The sequence below is a fragment of the Candoia aspera genome, chromosome 8 (assembly GCF_035149785.1).
Source record: "Candoia aspera isolate rCanAsp1 chromosome 8, rCanAsp1.hap2, whole genome shotgun sequence".
In the NCBI taxonomy this organism is placed as follows: Eukaryota; Metazoa; Chordata; class Lepidosauria; order Squamata; family Boidae; genus Candoia; species Candoia aspera.
In genome coordinates, this window is record NC_086160.1 from 48202407 (window position 1) to 48225488 (window position 23082).

Genomic DNA, 23082 nt, shown 5'->3' on the forward strand with positions numbered 1-23082 from the left:
AATAGAATTCAAAAGATAGTGCTTGTTCAAAAGATATATACCTATAAAGAGGGAGGCAAAATGGCTCTGTATGTAGAAGAGCAAGATGCTTATGGAGAAATGAATGCCCCCAAATACAGAAATCTTGTTGAAAACATCTGGGTAAGATGAAAAAGAAACAAAATTGACACTGTGGAGTCCTTGGTGTTCTCTGAGCTTGGACATTTGCTTGCATATTTTTGTTGTCCAGCTAGGCAACACCTTCAGTGCACTGAAGCACCAGATGTTGCCTAGCCGGACAACGAAATGTCTGCAAGCAAACAACCAAGCTCAGAGAACACCAGGGACTCCAGAGTTCAACCCTGAGCTACATGTATTCTCTTCTGTTGGTAAACTGATACTATAGTGGAAATTTGCTGTTGGCCACTTACCAAGGCAGAGGTTGTAGACAGTCAACAAGTTGATTTATGCAATAGTGGTAATGAGATGCTCAAATGATTCTGATATCTGCTGGGAGGCTAACAAGGAGTAGGAAGCTCAACTTAATTCTTTTTCCTCATGCTGGCAATTTCATTTTTCAAAAGATGGAAGAAGAAACTATGGTTCAGCTATTTTAGATTTAATCCTAACAAGCAGAAAATAATTGCTGAATGAATGGAAGGTGTTTAGCACCTTGTGAGAATACAACAATATCAAGGTAGAGTTTGATTAACTGTAAGAAAGAAAAGCTGAGAAAAGTTAGTCACTTGGACTTATGAAGCAGATTTTAATAAACTCGGATGAAGTAAGCAGCATAGTATGGCCTGAAATCCTAAAGGAGAAACAAGTTGGAAAATGATCCTCCAAAACCAGATTCCAAAAGCGTAGGTGCAAACAATCCCTATTAGAAGAAAACATGAGAAAAGCCTTTAAGGGCCTATACAGATGAGCCATATAGTGTATGTATATAGTGTAGTGCCAGTTTGGTGTAGTGGTCAAGTGGTGTAGAACTTGTTCTAGTCCTGCCTTTGGCACAAAGTCGGCTGGGTTACCTTGGGCCAGCCACATACTCTCAGCCGTGGGAAGAAGGCAATGGCAAACCACTTCTGAAATCTTGCCAAGAAAACTACAGGGACTAGTCCAGGCAGTTGCCAGGAGTCAACAGTGACTTGAAGGCAACCAAAATAAAATTACATTAAATTAAATTTAAAAAAGGATGAATAGCTAGGTCATAGACAAAAACAAAAACAAGACATAACGTATTGAAGCAGGGCCTGGTATCAAAGAAGGAATACAAACTGGAAGCTTATTGTTATAGGAAAGGAGTCAGGAAATCCAAAATGAGATGAGGCTAATGAACAATTTGAAGTATTGAAACAACCAAGATCACCAAGCTGAATATTCAGTCTAATTTTTAGAAGGAATTAAAACAAGCTGTGAAACAGTGTATCTAGAACAGATGTGGGCTCCCCCTCACTGAAAGATTAGAGATAACAGACTTTATTAAAGAATCAACTTTAGGAACAGATTCTCACTTTTAAAATCCTTTCTTTCATACTCACATTTTTTAAAAAACTGTATGCTGTGAAGCATTCACTCTTGTGGAAAAGCATCCATTGACTGTAGCTTTCATAGCAAGTAGCATCCTGTATTTAAATGTTATGAAAGGAGAAACCACAACTTTGTGGTAATGAGTCTGTTTGTCTGTAAACAACCATATGGTCCAACTTTGCATTAGGAAACTCCAGGTGACTTTCCATAATATGCACTTAGTCTTGTGTTGTACAAAAGCAAAATTCATCCTGTGAATGGCTGTACATTACAGAAGGAGTAAAAGTGCAAGGGGAAAGAAAGAAAGAAAAAAAGAAAAAAGTAAGAGTATAATAAAGAGAAAAGAAATATATAAAAAAGTGACTTTCAACCTTCATCACAAAAAGTATAAACAAATTTAGTAACTCTTCACCCCCTCTAAAGTTACAAACATTTATCTCTTTATCCCATATCCCATCTCTTATCTATAAAAAAATGCATAAAACATCATACGCAGAAAGTCCAAAAGGGTAGCTGGAAGTAACAAGATACCTTATTTTAACCTTGATCAAATAAACCAACTTTATATTCCTTCCTTTTATTTCTAATAGTCTTAATCTTTAGTTCATTTAAATATTGTCATAGGATTTTATGTTCTTCCTTTCTTCTTTGTCCCATTGCACAGAGTTCTTCAAGGCTTTAAGAAACCTCTTCTGTAAATCCAGTAGGAAAAAAATATCCAGATCACTCTCTTGATTTGTCATTTGTATTTGTCATGAGTAAGGATGGCGAGCAGGGGGCTCCCATCCAGACTGTCAAGCGCATGCGTAGCACTGATGAATTGTTCAGCCATTCAAAGAGACACAGATCGGGACCGCCTTAACCCTTGGGGGTTATATGTCTGGGTTTTTCCCACGCTTCTTCAGTTTGTTAGGATTCCTGTTAAGTACTAGCAATAAATATTAGAGACCAGTTCATTGTCTCAGTATGTTTCCTGGTTGTTAGGACAGTATTTCCTTTTTAAATTTTAAAACCTCAGCCAGTTTCTTTTGTAGATGCTGTGGAACATCCTTTTCTAAATCATTCTTTTCTAAAGCCTGTCAGTTGTAAATCCACTTTTAATATCATCTCTATCTTGTCAGATAAAATTTGTTCTACATCTCACATTTCTTCAATAACGTATTTTGGACATAGTCTAGCCATAGAAGCAGGCATCATTACTGACATTGTGGATATTGTGGCTGTTTGTACCTTAATTCCAAAACCTTATTATAACAGTTTCAACATTCCAATTTTATCTGGGGCTTTATAAGTCCGTTTATAACTTTCTAAGATAAAAATCTTATTTAGCTTTTTTCTGTTTATTTCAGATTCTTTAAATTCTTAGGCTTATAATTAAAAATTTCTTTTGTTCAGGATTAAAGGCAGACTCACCCGGCATTTTCAAACTTGTCATTCTGAAGGTCTCTAATAGCTTAGAAGTAGTTAATGAGCAATTTACGAAAGTGATTAAAAAGTGAGGTTTGCGAACTTGGTGTCTTTTAAAAGTCTCCACTGCAGTTGTGAGCAAATCCCATCATTTCCCAGTGGTCAAACCCATGGAAAACCACTGTCTGGAGCACATGTTGGTCATCTCTTGTACTCTCCTTATTCAGAGAGGTTCCAAGGAATCAGTGTACTCACCCATTCCTTGGTCTTTGCTGCAGTCACAGAGCCATCTTCAGTTCACCATACCTCCCCCAGAAACCTCAACATTAGGGGGTTTTTGAGGAGTTACGTGGTTTTTGTGAGCATTATATAAAATATTTCCAATGTTTAAGTATTCTACCATAGTGGCAAGAAAAACTGAGAACAAATTGAGCAGCCTACATAGATCCTTGTTTTCCTAAATCTAAATTGCAGACTGTAATTTTGGAAAAATCAGGCATGTCTTGACAAAAAAAAATAGGAGTAGGTGCTCCTTGTTTAGTTAGAAAGGACTGCTTTGCTTCCAGGAGACAATGTCAATAACTGCCAAGTATTCTGAGTATTCATTTAGAAAAGATTTTGAAATCCTGTGAGATTCAAACTGGATTTTTTTTTCAAATTTATATAGAGTAGATTTTACAGCAATTAAGATAGATTATGTCAACATAAATATTTTACTGATTTGTACTTAATTTTCCAATTATGAGCCAATTTCACATACTGTAGAATTTAAAGCAAGTTTCCCGGCAAAGTGCTTTCCAGATGTGGTCGTCTATTTCCATATTTCCTGTCCAGTCAGTTCAGGATATAGGGGGAACTCCAGACCGGGGAAGGCTAGGTTAAGGTTCAGTTCCATATAATCTCTATAAATCAGGGTTTCTCAACTGGTCATAAATAGAGGGAGTGATTTTCATCACATATTGACTGTTTTGTTTTGTTTATTTTTTTAATAATATTCCCTTGAAACTTGAAGAATTGTGAATTCCATCCTGGCATTTACTGGAAGGGTTGGGGACTCAAAGTGGATGGAGAGCAGGGCCATTTTCACAGCCGTTCTCTGCCTCTATCCATCCTTAAAGAGCCTTTTCTACCCAAAGCTTGAGCAGCCTCTGGCTATGGCAGAAGCAGCAGCAACTTTTGCAACACACTCCAGATCCAGGCATCTTCACAGCAGGTTCATTTATTAGAATTGTTATGCCAATATATAAAAACAGCCTCACCTCTGAGGAACATTATGCTATGTTTTCACTATTCCCAAGCACCAAAAGGTAGGCGGACCTTAAAAAGGTAAATCAAAATTTGAAGTCCTTTCCAAACATACATATACATACATAAAACATCACAGTTATTACATCATTTTGAATAATAGAATTATTAATTATATTTATGTTTTATGGTCATAGTAGTAAAATGATAGAACCACAGCTTTATGTGATGAGGCCAGTCCATTGCATCTCAGTCTAGCCTACTTTAGGGATAAGAAAGCATTCTTCGTTATGTCCACATAACGTGGAATCATCTCTCCACAGAGATAAAAAAGGCAAGGGCAAAATTGCCAGATACCTTAGAAATTATGATACTTACATTTTCTTGTTTTAACCCATTATTGATAGATTTTGTTATTTTTACTGTAAGTTAGTGGGATTGAATAAAAAGAAACACATTCTTTTAAGATTGAGAAAGAACCACTACATTATCTCAATCTGCAAAGAACAGGTTAAGGCTTGGCATGATTTGGCCTGTATTGTTGTCAAAGTAGTTGTACCCACTATTTTGGGCATTGGGATACATATTTAGCACCTGTAATATTTTAGAATAGTTTCATTTGTAAATTTGTATTCAGTTTGTATAATATTTATATGTTGTCTATGTACATAGTATGTGTAAGTAAAATGTACACTTAAGCATTTATTTACAAACGTGTGTATGCATATGGATACACACAGACACACACATATATATACATATATTGTGTACAAAATATACTTTTTGAAATTATGAATATTAATTACTGTAATATTTGTTTTTATAACAATTACCATATTACAAAAGTTATTAAAATGCCACCTGTGCTTCAAAGCGACATGTCTATTGTTGAAACACCTGAGTTGTGTTTGGTTTGGTTTGGTTGGAGGCATGGGGAATCATGGATCTTGACTTGAAAAAATTATTCAAGAGGGTATGATTGGAACTTTGTTGCCCACAAAAGCAGAAGCAGTAGAATCTCAGAAAAAATGTGCTCTCTTTTTAGGTTAAGTACACTCTGATTTTCTCACAGTGCCTTGAGAGAAATAAGAGTATACAATATTTTTTTAAAAAAACTAGAGAGGAGAAAACTGGAGGATCCTGTTTTCGTTTACATTGTAAGTATAAAAGATGATGAATGTGCCTTATGATGTCCTTGTCAGAATATTTTGAGGAAAGCCAATATGTATTTCAACCCAAACTGCTAAAGGGGAAAAGTCCAAAGCCACTGCCTTCAGTTATATAATTGCCTAGGCAGATGAATCTGTGAGCCCAGAGGCCTTAAGAGCAAGTGTGGCACAGAAAACAGAATTATTTTGCAAAGAAGACAGTTGTTGAACACTGCTTACAGATTCTCAAGAGATTCCTATGGAAATGCAGATTCCATCTACCAACAATCTGTCTGGTTTCTGCATACTCTCTTATCTTGAAATAAAGACCGAGGTCAGTTGAGAATCTTCGGTTTTTTAATGTTGATCTCTGCTTTGAACTTTTCTTATTTCAGGATAGTGACTGCATCCCGGATTTAAATTAGATGAAATTAGACTAGAAGATGTTATCAGCAGATACATTTGCCTGAAGAGCAAGGAATGTTGCTTAAATACAAGCATTCAAGTTAGACAGAAGTAACTAATGGGTTCCATGGTATCTTACTTCACTTAATTACTATTTGGAGAAAGATGTACTTATTGTTACTAGATTATACCAAAGCTGTGGAGCAGAATTAATATATATAAATATAAATATAAATAAAAAGCAGGCATTTATGTGAGACAGATTGCAAGATACCATACAATTGTGGAATAGAAATAAAATAAATAGCTGAAAGTAGACTATGGGTCTAACCAGTTTTCTTTTCACCTCTAGAAGCACATTCTGAGTAGAGTTTTATTCAGAATATTCCAGGTAACTAGCAGGGAAACTATTTTCACAAATCCCCCCAGAACTTTTCAAAACTTCTCTCATGCTGTTACAAACTTCAACACATAGGATCACAGAGACTGCATAGATATTTGCACCTCTCCCATTCTGTCAGCAAAAATTCTGTACTGTGTCAAAATCATGGAGAGAGAGGGCCTTTGTGAAAGGCCCATTCTGGGACCACATTTATTTTCTACGTACCATGTTTGTATACTGCACATTCCAGCAGCAGTTAACAAAAAAATCAACACCAGAGATAAACAACAATCAGTGCAAAAGTAAATATACCAAATATCACAAAACATTTTAACAATAATAACCCAGAAGTGTATAGTATTATCATAAAATTCCAGAAGACTAAAACACAAATTATATGAGAGAAAGGGTAAAGGGTAAAAATAGTCATTCAAATCCTTTTTAAGGTGACCCAGAAAGAGAAGATTGAACTGTACAGCGGGAAGGAAATGCACAGACATGTGTATATATATACTTTTTTCCATTATTATCCAGAAATAGTGCATGGGATTCAGTGGCCTGAATAACCATTCCAGTTCTGTGGTCCTTCTACTACTTGTACCTACTTGTAGCATGGCACAGTCTTCACCTGAAATAGTCTTTTTTCTGCCATGTTCCCATGACATGGTCTTCCTCTCATCCCTAGCCCATAACTGAGACTTAACTAGTAGAATGTTACCCCTAACTTCAACATACATTGCCCAAGGTCATCCTATTAGGCTTTGTCACTGATACTCCAAGGGAATTCAAGTAACTGCAGTGACCTAAAATGAAGGCAATAGAGACAGGATAGAGATTGGCAATAGAACAGGAATTGTCATGCTTTTAAAATTTTCTTCTGACTCAAGGATGGGTGGATAGCACTTTAACTCAACAGTAAAGAAAGGGTCTATGATTGTATGAAAGGAATTTGGAAGACCTGTCTACTATGAGATATCTGAGCCATCAGTATGAAAAATGCAAAGAAGCCTAAATTTTGTAGAATACAGATGAGTTTTGGGGTAATGATACAAATGTTTTAACACCACTGTGTACAAAATTATCTTCATAAACACTGTGTCCATTCTTGTATACTGAAATCTGAAGATAAGCATGCAAAGCACATGTTCCAGAAAATGAGAATAGGCCTCAGGTCATGCACCCGATGATTTAGGATTGCACATATGGTTATGTTTATTATGTTCACCTTTTCCTTTGCAAAAAAGTTCACATAATTTTCTTGCTCCTTGACAGATATTAGGGCTAACAATATGTTAATATAGTTAATGTATCTGCATTTTTCCTTTAAAATATAAGCAATAGAAATGGGAAAGAGTGGAGGATTGGAATTTATTTATTGGTTGTTATAATTTTGATGTGCTCCCTCATGCACAGGACTCTGGACAAATTACAAAAGTAAAACTATTCAAAAGTCCAAATCCTCTATAGATGGACAGCCAGATTAAGCCACAGTTTCTTGAAAAAGGGGCATCCCACCATCTTTTTCAAGTCCAGCAATAATACTCCCTCCCTCCCTCTCAAGCTCCGTGAGGCTGGCAAACTCAGGAAACAGGGGCTACTTGGCTTTCTGGAAATATCATTATTGTTACTAGGATAAAGTAATTGAAAGTTGAAAGCCTGCTCAGCAATTCTCCCACTCAACTTATATCTAGCATAATTGAGGCTGAATCTCTTCCTCGTGCTTACCCCCGCTCCCCTGGGCTGTGGTGTCTCTTTTGCTACAGTTCTTTTTTCTCATCTGCTTTTCCAAGATCTGTTAGACATTCTTCTGCACTCTCTCAAGGACATGTTTCTCATTTGTATCCACCCTAGGGAAATCAATTACCCAATGACAAAATCAAGGAGTTTGGGAACAGAGGCAGCTGAACAGCAAGGGGCCACAGTAGCAGCAAAAGAAAACAATTTGTCACTGATATCTAACTTCACAAATAGTTTTAACACAATTTCACATAAAGTCTTCACCCAGTTCTCATGGAATATCAATGTTATTCCTCCTGCATGGAGTTGAGATTGGTTAATCCTCCAAAATCTAGCCAGACAAATTCAGATCTGTCTACATAGAGCTAGCTTGAGTCCAGGGCCTCCAGTGATCCAGCAGCCAAGATCATGGGTTGAAGCTAGTAAATGGGACAGGAACCAGTTTGCCATCATCTGAAGGAGGTAATGGAGAACCATGCATAATAATATTTAAATTCTGTACATTTCGTGGCAAGTCTCCAGGTCTAATGGGCAAATGTATATTTACCAGAACTGAATGTTACTTTCTCTTTCTGTTTCCACTAGAAATATTACTTAACAATAGGTGGCTCAATAAATTCTATTGTTAGAGTTAAATAGAGGGTATCATGTGTTTTAACATATTTTCTTGCTTTATTTTTGAAAAACAAGTGCACAAACAACAATGTGGTAGTGTATTCTAACTCAGATTATATGTGCCTAGAACTCCTCTGACTAACAATAGGTTAACAGGTCTTTTTTCAGATATCCTAGATGATCCTAGGGACTGAATCTTTGGGCTTTCTGCAAGTAAGACCAATGTTCTGTACTTGGCTAAATTTTTTTTAAACTTTATATTATTTAAGTCTCTTCCATATGCATACATACAAGTTTGTACATGTATATATGTGGAAGGGACTTAAATACATGTACACATTTGAAATTGACAGTTAAACCTTTTTCTAACAAACAACTGTTGTAAAGCTGCAGGTATTCTGTTCTTTGACTTTTGTTGAAATAATATTGTTAAAGGCTTTGGTTGTCCAATTAATGTTTAATTAGTGATTATTAGTTCCTTCTGAAAAGGTATGTACAAAATGCTAATATACCTAATACTATTTAAGTCAACTTAGATTGGTGATGCAAATTATTCATATTTACAACATTGGAACATTGCTCATCATTTTGATTACAAATTTAAAAGCTGCACTGAGTGAAGGACAAATATGAAGTATGCTAATGATGAAGAAGGCAAACCCATCAAAGATAATAAAATGCAGTGTTATTCCAGCAGCATAGCCTTGCTAATTTGATAGGGAGAGCTGGTGTGTTTGTGTGTGTGTGTATTTGGCACCTTTAAAAAAGCAGATCTGTTGCCTCTCTAAAACCTTATGCTACAGTGAACCATTAACCTTCAAAGTACCAGTGTTCTGCTGTTCACATTTCTGTCACATTAAAGACCAAAATAAATATCAGAGACCAGATACTACTTTCAATATTCATAAGTACTGTAAGATGCCAGAATCTACATTGGGATGGATTTGTTTATATAATGGAATGAGTATTCAATAAATCAAGGAAATCCATTTTGGAGCTTCTATTTGGAAGAAGATGTGTTATAAGAAAAATCCAAACAACGCAGAAGCTGCGTGGTTGAATTGTAAATAGGCTTGCTTGTTGAGGTCAAGAATTCATGAGATAGGTCTTGCAATAGGATGTTTTTCTCATGTTGTTTTCATCATTATTGTTGAAAAGATAATGTTAATTGTCTTTTGTATGTGAATGTAAGGAGATGTATTCAGTAGAAACTGCCAGGAAATCATATCACATCTAAAAGTAATGCCAAATTCAAAGCCATGATTTGGTTGACACAAGAAAAAATAAGAATAGGTATGCTTTCCTATATGAGAGATAGACAGCTTATAAAACAGTTTTCTAGTAACGTAAGTAAGCTTTATTATAATGAAGTTTCCAAACTGGTATCTTTTCAAGTCCATGTGTGCTGAATTAGAATCCCTACATTTTGTGCCACTTGATGAGATCTGTTAAACATCAGTGTCAAGTCTAAAACCAGAAGTATTATTAGAGAGGGAGGAATAATTTATACCAAATATACAGGGCAGTTTACAAAAATAAAAATATAGAATTACAAATCAGCAAAATTTTTGAAAACACTACAGGTAGTCCTCAGTTAATGATGCTAATTTGGACTGGAATGTCCATCACTAAACAATGTTGTTGTAAAGCATGATGTTGCATGACCACGCTGCTTAGTGACAGCAGTTCTGGCACTTCCAGTTGCCATTGTTAAGCGAATCCCGTGATGGCGTTAAGCGTGATGTCACATGGTCACCAATTGTGACTTCCTGCCAGTTTCCCAATTGATTTTGCTTGTAGGAAGCTGGCAATGAAGATTGCAAATGGTAATCATGTGACTGCAGGATGCTGCAATGTCATAATTGTGAGGACTGGTGGTAAGCACCACTCATTCAGTGCTGTCATAAGTTTGAACAGTTGCTGAATGAGTGGTCATTAAGTGGGGACTACCTGTAGTGTTTTTAAAAATTTGCACATTTGGAATTAACAGCAATCAATGCATCAAAGCAATCCAAAAGGCTAATGATTAATTGTGGCTTCAGCAAATGTGAAGCTGATTGCTCAATCCAAAGCCCTTAATTCCATATAGTGAGAATTTTGAAGTTGAGAAGATCCTTGTATAGATAATCTCAGCTATCAGTGGCACCATAATCAAGCCTGCATTAGAGATTACAAAGGCTGGATTCATACAGAATAAGAAAAGTACTAGTCTAGTCCAGTTATAAGTACATCAGTCTAGTCCAGTAAGCCATTTGTTTATGTGTTAGTTGTTTTCTAGGATTTCAGGGTGATGCTCAAGGCACATTCTCTTTCAGTTTCCCTCACAATAACCATCCTGTGAAGTAGGTTGAACAGACAGATAGTTTTACTGATCCGAATTCCTACAGTGAGCTTTCCTGGCTGAGGATGAATTTCAGACTTAGTCTTCTGAAATCTGTACAGTAAACCTGACTTTCAACCAAAGTGTACAGGCAGGTAGCTGGGAATATCTTGCATGTTGCTCACTAACTGACTAGCAGCCTTCTGTATCAGTTAAAGCATTTGAATTTAGGTTTAAAAACAGTCCCCTATTGGGCATATTACAGTAATTTCCATACAAATTTATTAAGGGAGGGATCATTCTACCCCAGTGTAACATTCACTAACGTCTATCATTTTTCTGTTCTACTTTTAGCTACATCCAACTATCTATTAGCAAATTTAAGTTAAGTGGATGATTATAATGGGGACTTGCAAAGCCTTTCCTGAATACAGGCTGGTCTGGCTTGGCAAAAGTTAAAAGAACAGTGCTGTGTTAAGCAAATCTTACTATTTCACAGATATAATGTATATTTGGAAGATGAAGTTGAGGGACTTTTCATGAACTGAATAGATGCATACCCGTTCTCTTTCCATGGGAGTTGTATGTGGCTGTTACTCTTACTTCATTTAGATTTTGTTCACAATTCTTAAGGATTTCTCAGTGACTACAGCACCAAAGAAGTTTAACAAATTACCATGTATTAGATGATCCATGGAGTATTATTCCGTTTACAATTTTCTCCTTGGACATTATATTCCAAAGAATTTTGAAGCTTTGGCAAAATGATAAATCACCAAATAGCTGCTTTATCAACACCTGGTCTTAATTATTTTTAGCATAATTCTGTTATACTAAAGGGCTATTGATTTTTCATATATCTCTAGAAGTATCATTTTAATTATACTCCACGTCTAGAACTTCTGCTGAATGATCAGAATTAACAATAAAATGCTACAAGCAATCTTTAGTGTATATTCAAAAGAATTTTAACTACAGTCTTCACAGTGCAAATACATGAGTTCAGACTGATTAAAAGAAAGGTAACGTGTACAGACAGCAAATGTTGAACTATGCATTACTAAAGTTGAGAATAATTTAAATCAAACAGAACTTTCCAGGTTTACAGGCTTTATTTTTAATATTTTAATATTCACAATAGAAATAAAAAAACTACAGTATTAGGATTAGTATACTCACTTCTTAGCACAGATGCAGATGCAGAACACAAGTTAGTGTCCTTCAGATGTTTTGCATTTCTATTCTCTATTTTTTCCTACTAGATGGCCAGTGACTCCTATTCTCTTGGATTAATATACTCCTTTTAATAGTAGACAATAAAAGATGATAATTCCAGAGCCAGACTATATGGTACAAGAAACACTGGAATGCAAAAACAAAAGGAATCCTGCAGGATACCAGACTCCTGATTTAGTATTTGCTATTACAACTAGTTGATTCATGGAAATATCTCAAGGTTACGCAGTTTTCCTTGGCAGGTTTTGAATTATCCATTACACTGATGCCCTTATGACTTGGTAGTAGCATGGCAATTAGGTGGTTGTTGGAATATATTAGCAGTTCTCTGGCAGCAGCTTCCTTTGAGTTGATTAATGGAAATGTATTTTTTTTTTTCAATTCAATGAGTAGAGGAGATGCACAAAATTAGACTCTGATCCTACTGATCGACCGTAGTATTATTCTAATTCATCATCTTTCCCGAGTCTCCGTTTCTTCTAGTTTTTGTTTTTCAACCCAAGAGTCAAAGAAATATCAACAAGAAAATCCAAGATACAACTGAGCATGTCCAAACAGCTAGCATATCCAAGGTCCTCTGTAACAATTTACATCTTGAAAATTTCCCTTGAATGAGGCCACAATGTGAAAATGATGTTCATAAACAGCTAGTGTTTATCAGAGTTACTGGCACTGGATAGGTAAGTCTGATTATTGCAAAGATTGGAATAGCTGTATAACTAGAATTTCAATTCCCTTGTATGAACAGTGAATCCACATAGCTTAGTATTTGAATATCCTTAATAATGGAATATTTCACATTCTAGCACATTGTGGACAACATTTATAACAAAATTAAAAAATTGAGTCACTAGCATTACTTCAGCACCATGTTTTGTTGTTTATTTGTTCATTCGCTTCTGACTCTTTGTGACTTCATGGACCAGCCCACGTCAGAGCTTCCTGTCGGTCGTCAACACCCCCAGCTCCCCCAGAGATGAGTCCATCACCTCTAGAATATCATCCATCCATCTTGCCCTTGGTCGGCCCCTCTTCCTTTTGCCTTCCACTTTCCCTAGCATCAGCATCTTCTCCAGGGTGTCCTGTCTTCTCATTATGTGGCCAAAGTACTTCAGTTTTGCCTTTAATATCATTCCCTCAAGTGAGCAGTTTGGCTTTATTTCCTGGAATATGGACTGGTTTGATCTTCTTGCAGTCCAAGTTCTCAGAATTTTCCTCCAACACCACAGTTTCAAAGCATCTACCTTCCTTCTCTCAGCTTTCCTTATGGTCCAGCTCTCACAGCCATATGTTACTACTGGGAATACCATTGCTTTAACTATGCGGACCTTTGTTGTCAGTGTGATGTCTCTGCTCTTAACTATTTTATTGAGATTTGTCATTGCTCTTCTCCCAAGGATTAAGCGTCTTCTGATTTCCTGACTGCAGTCAGCATCTGCAGTAATCTTTGCACCTAGAAATACAAAGTCTTTCACTGCCTCTACATTTTCTCCCTCTATTTGCCAGTTATCAATCAAGCTGGTTGCCATAATCTTGGTTTGTTTTGAGGTTTAGCTGCAAGCCAGCTTTTGCACTTTTTTCTTTCACCTTCATCATAAGGCTCCTCAGTTCCTCTTCACTTTCAGCCATCAAAGTGGTATCATCTGCATATCTGAGATTGTTAATGTTTCTTCCAGAGATTTTAACTCCAGCCCTGGATTCCTCAAGCCCAGCACATTGTATGATGTGTTCTGCGTACAAGTTGAATAGGTAGGGTAAGAGTATACAACCCCGCCGTACTACTTTCCGATTTTAAACCAGTCCGTTGTTCCATGGTCTGTTCTTACTGTTGCTACTTGGTCATTATACAGGTTCCTCAGGAGGCAGACAAGATGACTTGGTATCCCCATACCACTAAGAACTTGCCACAATTTGTTATGGTCCACACAGTCAAAGGCTTTAGAATAGTCAATAAAACAGAAATAGATCTTTTTTTCTGAAACTCCCTGGCTTTTTCCATGATCCAGCGGATATTGGCAATTTGGTCCCTAGTTCCTCTGCCTTTTCTAAACCCAGCTTGTACATCTGGCAATTCTGGCTCCATGAATTGCTGAAGTCTACCTGGCAGGATCTTGAGCATTACCTTACTGGCATGTGAAATGAGTGCCACTGTTCGATAGTTTGAACATTCTTTAGAGTTTCCCTTTTTTGGTATGGGGATATAACTTGATTTTTTCCAATCTGATGGCCATTCTTGTGTTTTCCAAATTTGCTGGCATATAGCATGTATTACCTTTACTGCATCATTTCACAAGATTTTGAACAATTCAGCTGGGATACCGTCGTCTCCTGCTGTCTTGTTGTTAGCAATGCTTCTTAAGGCCCATTCAACCTCACTCTTCAGGATGTCTGGCTCTAACTCACTGACCACACTGTCAAAGCTATCCCTGATACTGTTATCCTTCCTATACAGGTCTTCCATATATTCTTGCCACCTTTTCTTGATCTCTTCTTCTTCTGTTAGGTCCTTGCCATCTTTGTTTTTGATCATACCCATTTCTGCCTGGAATTTACCTCCGATGCTTCTAATTTTCTGGAAGAGGTCTCTTGTCCTTCCTATTCTATTGTCTTCTTCCACTTCCGCACATTGCTTGTTTAAAAATAATTCCTTATCTCTTCTGGCTAACCTCTGGAATTTTGCATTTAATTGGGCATATCTCCCCCTATCACTGTTGCCTTTTGCTTTCCTTCTTTCTTGGGCTACTTCTAGTGTCTCAGCAGACAGCCATTTTGCCTTCTTGTTTTTCTCTTTCTTTGGGATGTATTTTGTTGCCGCCTCCTGAACAATGCTGCCAACTTCTGTCCATAGTTCTTCCGGGACCCTATCTACTAAGTCTAGTCCCTTAAATCGATTCCTCACCTCCACTGCATATTCCTTAGGAATATTAGTGAGCTCATATCTAGCTGATCTGTGCGTCTTCCCTAATCTCTTTAGTCTGATCCTAAATTGTGCAAGAAGAAGTTCATGATCGGAACTACAGTCAGCTCCAGGTCTTGTTTTTACCGACTGTACAGATGTCTGCCACCTTTGGCTGCAAAGGATGTAGTCAATCTGATTTCGGTGTTGTCCATCTGGTGAAGTCCATGTATAAAGCCGTCTCTTCGGTTGCTGGAAGAGGGTGTTTGTTATGCACATTGAGTTGTCTTAGCAAAATTCTATCAGCCTATGTCCTGCTTCGTTTTGTTCTCCCAGGCCATGCTTACCTGTAATTCCAGGTATCATCTGACTGCCCACCTTAGCATTCCAGTCTCCTGTGAACGATAGAATCAGCACCATAGAAACTGCGTATTCTGTTTTAATTTTCTCATTGCAATGTAGCTTTTAAAAAGCCCTATACTTTGATCTGACATGCTGCAAATATAGTAAATGTAATTCAAAACTTAGATTTATTTAGGTTCAATAGAATGTGTAGCTTAAGTTGGCCTAGATGTTTTTACTCCAGAATAGGTTGGATCTTAATGACTGTTAATAACTTGAGGATGGATGGATGTATAGATATCTGTCTGAAATCTTTTTTCCCTTTCATTTATAAACTGGTTACATAAAAGATATGTGCAGACTGTGTTATGTTTTCTGGGTTTGAAAGACATGGTTCTAGAAGGAATGCCAAATCACAACAATATTTCCAAGGGCTATGAATTTTGGGGAGAAGTTTATTAAATGGGTAAGATGGATTCACACTTCATGAAAAGCACAAATAACTGTCAATGGAGATCTCAGAAAACCTTACAAGATACAAAAAGGAACAAGAGAGGGATGCCCGTTGTCTCCTTTCCTGTGTGTTTTAGTTCTTGAATTATTGAATAGAGATATAAGACAGGATGAGAGAATTGTGGGAGTAAAGATTAAAAAAGAAACTTATAAGTTAAGGGCTTTTGCTGATAACTTGGTGTTGGTTTTGGAGGATCCACTAAAGGAAATAGAAACATTAATGGGAAAATTAAAAGAATTCAGTACACCAACAGGTTTTTATCAATCAGAAGACAAAGATGTTAACAAAAAACATGAAAATAGAGGATCAAACAGAACTGGTGAAGAAAAGGGGGGGTTTAATATTGGGAAAAAATACTTGGGTATCACTATAACAAATATGAATTGTAATTTCAAAATAATTATGTTGAGTCATGGAATTAAGTTTAAAAAATGTTAATATGAGAGAATTTATGTTGATGTTTTTGTTTCAGACAATACCTGTTTTGGCAACTGATGTACCATTTAAACGGTAGCAAAAAGATGTATCTAAGTTTCTATGGCAAAGGAAAAAGCCAAGAGTAAATATAAGGTGTTACAAGATGCAAGGAAAAAGGAGGATTGGGTTTGCCTGATTTGAAATTGTATTTTACAGCTTGTTGTCTGGTTTGGTTGAAAGAGTGGGTGTTGCTGAGAAATAGAAGATATTTGGAGTTGGAAGGACATGACATGATATTTGGGTGGCCTGGATATTTGTGGCATGATAAAGTCAGGTTTAATGTAGATTTCAAAAATCGTTATGTTAGACATGCCATATTGAGAATATGGAATAGATACAATTCTAGGTTGTGGATGAAAACACCTTTGTGGCTGTCAGCACAAGAAGCATTTTATAGATGAGAAATAATAGGCAAACACAAATGGCTAACTTACCGTGAGATACCAGAATTTTGTCAAAGGGAGTGTAAAATAAAATCAAGAGAAGAACTGGTGGTAGAGGGATATAACTGTCAATGGTTCTCTTATTTACAATAGTTAGAAAGATTTAAAGTAGACAAGAATTTATGGTTTTGAACATTGTAAGTTTGTTTGAATTAGAATTGTGTACAAATAATGAACATGTAATTGCTAAAATGTATAAACGTTTATTGAAATTTGAAACAGAAGAAGTTTTGGAATGTATGAAAAAGTGGGTTGAAAAGTTTGGTTACAGATGGAAAAATGGGAAATATGTGGTTGAAAGGACTGAAATTTACACTAAGTTACAATCTTAAAGAGAATTTTTATAAAATGTACTATTGGTATATGACACCAGAAATATTTAGAATATATAAAGGTGCTTCAAATTCATGTTGGAAATGTGAAGAAGGGTCATTATATCATGCTTGGTGGGTGTGCAAAAAAGCTATAAAATTTTGGGTTTTGTCAAATTCTGGCTTGAAAACAGTCATAATTTTATAGAGATGGACAAGTGGTAATCATGGCAGATAATCTTACAAAGGACAATGGAATTAGTAGTCTGTTTCTGAGACAGCAAATCCAAAAACTCATATTCTGAATTAGTTATCATAGCCCAAGTTCAGAGATTGTGAGTATGCAATCTTGCATTATAAAGGATTGAAATTCTAGATTTAAAAACAAGCAAGAAACATGTCCTGTGGTAAAGGAAAACCTTATCTTGTGCAATCAAGTAGTTCATAAACTATTAGGTACAGTTACATACATCTGAACTAGTGTAAATTGAACATTTCTAACATAAAAAAGTGAAAATTGCTTGAAGCTAAACTTATGAAATGCTTATCCTTTTTGCTTCTCTTTTATCTAGGCTTTCGAAAAATAAGCCTTGATGATCTCAGAAAGGCCTATATCGTGAAAGATGTCCAGCAGTATATTCTTCATCGCTTGGATCAAGAAGAAGCCCTGAGACAACATCTTACAAAAGAAACTGCAGAAATGTTGAATCAGCTTCACATTAAAAGCAGTGGTTGCTTTCTGTATCTAGAACGTGTCCTAGATGGAGTAGTAGAAAATTTCATTATGTTAAGAGAAATTCGTGATATTCCTGGAACACTAAATGGACTGTACCTATGGCTTTGTCAGAGACTTTTTGTGAGAAAACAGTTTGCAAAAGTCCAACCTATTCTGAATGTAATCCTTGCTGCTTGCAGACCACTGACCACAACTGAATTGTTCCATGCTGTGTGGACCAAAAATATGGCATTGTCTATGGAGGATTTTCAGCGCAAGCTAGACGTTCTATCAAAAGTTCTCATTGATGGTCTTGGAAACACAAAGATCCTTTTTCACTACAGTTTTGCAGAATGGCTGTTGGATGTAAAGCATTGTACACAAAAATATTTATGCAACGCAGCAGAGGGACACCGAATGCTAGCAATGAGCTATACATGTCGAGCCAAGGATTTAGCACCATTGGAAGCACAAGAATTTGCTTTGCATCTAATAGATTCAAATTTACAACTGGAAACATCTGAGTTAGCTTTATGGATGATCTGGAATGGTACTCCTGTCAAAGATTCTTTGTCGACATTAATTCCCAAAGAACAGGAAGTTTTACAATTGCTAGTAAAAGCTGGTGCTCATGTTAATAGTGATGATGATCGGACATCTTGCATTGTGCGACAAGCATTGGAAAGAGAAGATTCCATTCGAACTTTATTGGATAATGGTGCTTCAATAAATCAATGTGATTCAAATGGGAGAACATTGCTGGCCAATGCTGCCTATAGTGGCAATCTTGATGTAGTGAATTTGTTAGTTTCTAGAGGAGCAGATTTAGAGATTGAAGATGCTCTTGGGCAGACAGCACTTACTTTAGCTGCCCGGCAAGGACACACCAAAGTCGTAAATTGTTTGATTGGGTGTGGCGCTAACATAAATCACACTGACCACGATGGGTGGACAGCATTGCGATCTGCAGCTTGGGGTGGACATACTGAAGTTGTTTCTGCACTTCTGTATGCTGGTGTAAAAGTGGACTGTGCAGATGCTGACAGTCGAACAGCTTTAAGAGCAGCAGCCTGGGGAGGACATGAAGATATTGTACTGAATCTATTGCAACATGGGGCTGAGGTGAACAAAGCAGATAATGAAGGTAGAACTGCTTTAATTGCTGCAGCATACATGGGACATAAAGAAATTGTAGAGCATCTTCTAGACCATGGTGCAGAGGTAAATCATGAGGACGTGGATGGAAGGACTGCTCTCTCTGTTGCTGCTCTTTGTGTTCCTGCTAGTAAGGGACATGCTTCAGTTGTGAGCCTTTTAATTGACAGAGGAGCTGAGGTGGATCATTGTGACAAAGATGGTATGACGCCACTGCTAGTGGCAGCCTATGAAGGGCATGTAGATGTTGTTGATTTGCTTCTGGAAGGTGGAGCAGATGTAGATCATACTGACAACAATGGTCGCACTCCTCTTCTTGCTGCAGCTTCAATGGGCCATGCTTCTGTTGTAAATACTTTATTGTTTTGGGGAGCAGCTGTGGATAGTATTGATAGTGAAGGACGGACAGTTCTTAGCATAGCATCTGCTCAAGGTAATGTTGAAGTAGTACGGACTCTGTTAGATAGAGGATTAGATGAAAACCATAGGGATGATGCAGGATGGACACCTTTGCATATGGCTGCTTTTGAAGGTCACAGATTAATATGTGAAGCACTTATAGAACAAGGTGCTCGGACTAATGAAATTGATAATGATGGACGTATACCATTCATATTGGCTGCCCAGGAGGGTCACTATGACTGTGTGCAGACTTTACTGGAAAATAAATCTAATATTGATCACAGAGGCTATGATGGGAGAAATGCACTCCGTGTTGCTGCTTTAGAAGGGCACAGAGATATAGTTGAACTACTTTTCAGCCATGGAGCTGATGTGAACTATAAAGATGCTGATGGCCGACCAACACTTTACATCCTGGCCTTAGAGAACCAGCTATCAATGGCCGAGTACTTTTTAGAAAATGGTGCAAATGTAGAGGCAAGTGATGCTGAAGGAAGGACAGCACTCCATGTTTCCTGCTGGCAGGGCCATGTGGAGATGGTACAGATGCTGATAACATACCATGCTGATGTAAATGCAGCAGACAATGAGAAACGCTCAGCTTTACAGTCTGCTGCATGGCAGGGTCACGTCAAAGTAGTTCAGCTTTTGATTGAGCACGGGTCCTTAGTTGATCATACGTGCAATCAAGGTGCAACTGCACTCTGCATTGCAGCCCAAGAAGGGCACATAGACGTTGTGCAGATATTACTGGAAAATAGTGCTGATCCAAATCATGCAGATCAGTTTGGGCGCACAGCTATGCGTGTTGCTGCAAAGAATGGGCACACACCGATAATTAAACTACTGGAAAAATATGGTGCTTCTAGTTTAAATGGATATACTCCTTCTCCAATCCATACAATGGAGCAAAAACCTTTGCAATCAGTACCTTCAAAAATCCAATCCTTAACTATAAAATCAAACAGTTCAGGGAGCACTGGTGGGGGTGATGTACAAGCTGCTTTGCGTGGCTTGTCAAATGGGCCATCTCATGCTTTTAGTTCTCCTTCTGAATCCCCTGATTCAACAGTTGACCGGCAGAAGTCGTCTTTATCCAATAATTCACTGAAAAGCTCAAAAAACTCTTCTCTTCGCACAACTTCATCTACAGCAACTGCCCAAACAGTACCTATTGATAGTTTCCACAACATGTCCTTTACAGAGCAAATACAGCAGCATTCACTGCCCCGCAGTAGAAGTAGGCAGTCCATTGTTTCACCTTCTTCCACTACTCATTCTTTAAGCCAGAATCATAGTTCACCAAATAGTGAATTTGAATGGAGCCAAGTGAAGCCCAACCTAAAATCAACAAAACCAAGCAGAACAGGAAAAACAGAGAACTCCAACAAATCTGGGTCTGCTGGAAAAAAAGTAAAACAAACCACTTCTTCACAACCAAAAGTTTTAGAATATGAAATGACTCAGTTTGATAAACAAATACCTATTGCCAAATGTGGGGCTACTGTGCCTCTTAAAAATATGCCTAGTGATACACAGTGCAAAATTTTAATCCCTTCAGCCCAGCAAGAAGTTTGCCAGTCCCCACAGCAGTTCCTGATCCACCAACAAAGTGGAGAGCAAAAGAAAAGAAATGGAATAATGACAAATCCAAACTATCATCTTCAGAGCAATCAGGTTTTTCTTGGTAGAGTGTCTGTACCACGAACAGTCCAGGATCGAGGGCATCAGGAGGTTTTGGAAGGCTATCCTTCTGCAGAAACGGAGTTTAGCCTTAAACAAGCCTTAAAAATTCAAATTGAGGGAAATGACCCAAGCTTCAGTTACAAGAAGGAAACACCATTGTAAGAGGTGAGTAACTTTTAGAATTGTCCTATTCAAGGGGTTCTGTAGATAGCCATTGGTTACTGTTGCTGATTGACAATCAAGAGCAAGAACTGGTAGGTCTTTCACTGAACAGTAGCTTGTAAACAACATAACTGTTAAGTGGTTAGCGGCATTTTATGTAGGTTGTATTCAGCCATGTCCACGTGGACATTAATAGATTCTACCAACATGTCACACAACAAACTTGACTTTTATGCTTGGGGTTTAGGACAATTTCTACTTGCCACACCCCTTCATTAGCCAGTTGGTGAATTTATGCATGGCATATCAAATAACTCTAGTGCTTTGGGAAATAGAAAAACCAAAACTTTAAACAACATCATGAATTAATATTGTTGCACTTAAATATGTTTACAGTTGTCACTTGCTTTGATTAATTTCCTTCAAATTATTTAGAAAGTAGCTTCATGATTACATTGAAGTGAAATGCCTAATCTCCTATCATTTTAAATTATAAAACAATTATAAAACAATTAGTTGAAAACATGTGAATAGCAACAAACCAGTACAAATTAGCATGGATTTGTTATGAATAATGGTTCCCAAACATCTCATTAAAAAAAAAAGCTACTAATCCAGAGTTTAATGAAATGCTGTGAACTTTGATATCAGTATGATACTTTTCATGGTCTCTCATGGTTTGGATAGGAAATTGGTTAAAAGCAGACTAGAGGATAATACAATCTGGTGGGGTCACAGATGATTGAAAAGATTACATTATAGACTGTAGAATGGTCATCTATTTTTCTTTAACAGAAATTTCAAATCTGATCTGCAGTAATCACCTAGCCTTAGTACTTTTTAAAAATGACTATAATGAAGCGATAGGAAAAATTCTGCACAAATAGCACAGTAGTTCTTTAATGCAAGTATGTGGCCACAGTGTTATCTGTCCTTAGATTTCCAAGCTAAGACATGAAGCTGGATAGGATCACAGAATCAGGGGAGACATTGAAGGTTGTATGCATAGTTTGTGCTCATGCTTGATGTTTCTGATTCTACATTTTATCATTTGATTACATTTAATTACAGTTGACAAGATACCAATGTTCATCTCTAAGAAAATCAGTATATATATATATACATTGAAGCCTATGAAAAATATCATTTTAGCTAAATATCATTTTAGCTGCATCATTTGCTAATTTGTGAGGCTGGTATCCTTATGTATGCATATCATATAAAGAAAGTAAAGTCATGGGAATACAGTGAGACTTCAAAGACTCATGGGATTGCATATTCAAACTCACAGCTTGCTGTAAAAAAAGGAGGACCAATTAGAATTAAGTCTCATGTTAATTGTCATGTTTATCTGAATGTATGGCAATTATGAGCTTACAATGTTAGCTGGGATCTTTATGTTTACAACATGTATTTATTTATTTTATTCAATACAAATGCCACCCAGCTTCAATCAAATCTGGGTGACTGAAATATATTTACTTAACTAGAAGAATTAAGCTATCTGTAAGAGTTATTTTTTCATAATTATGTATATGTTAGGTTTCCTGTGACATATTAGCCCTTTTCAAGGACAAGCTTTACTTTAATCAAGATTTTTTTCCCACAACATAATTTAACATATTTTTTAAAAAGTGTTGCAAATTGCCCTTGTGTGTCAGCCCATACAATATTGTAGCATACCTAAAATATTACAAAACTATAAGAACTCAGTGGCCTAATAGCATAGAAGGTTGAGTAGAAAGTATGCAGTTTCAAGTTACAAAAGCTTTCATTTTGTTAAAAAGCATTGCTAGCTACAAATTACATGTTAAACAACAACACGGTCTTGTCAAAACGGAATTCCCATATTGGCATCTTAATATCTGCATCATGTTGCCATATCACCTTACCCTTTTCTTTGTTCCTATCAGCAGTGCCAGGTTTGCTGGGTGGGGAAATATAAAACATGATGTCACTGAGATACAGTAAAGGT

General features: G+C 36.9%; 1 protein-coding gene across 1 annotated transcript in view; it reads left to right on the forward strand.

Annotated features, from left to right (window-relative positions):
* The window catches only part of ANKRD50 (ankyrin repeat domain containing 50), a 55637-nt gene that overhangs the window by 28189 nt on the left and 4366 nt on the right, over positions 1–23082 (forward strand). Inside the window, exon 4 of the mRNA XM_063309709.1 lies at positions 17560–21110. Within this exon, the coding sequence (XP_063165779.1) occupies positions 17560–21107 (3548 nt within the window). The 3' untranslated portion in view covers positions 21108–21110. The remainder of the gene's footprint in view (positions 1–17559; positions 21111–23082) is intronic.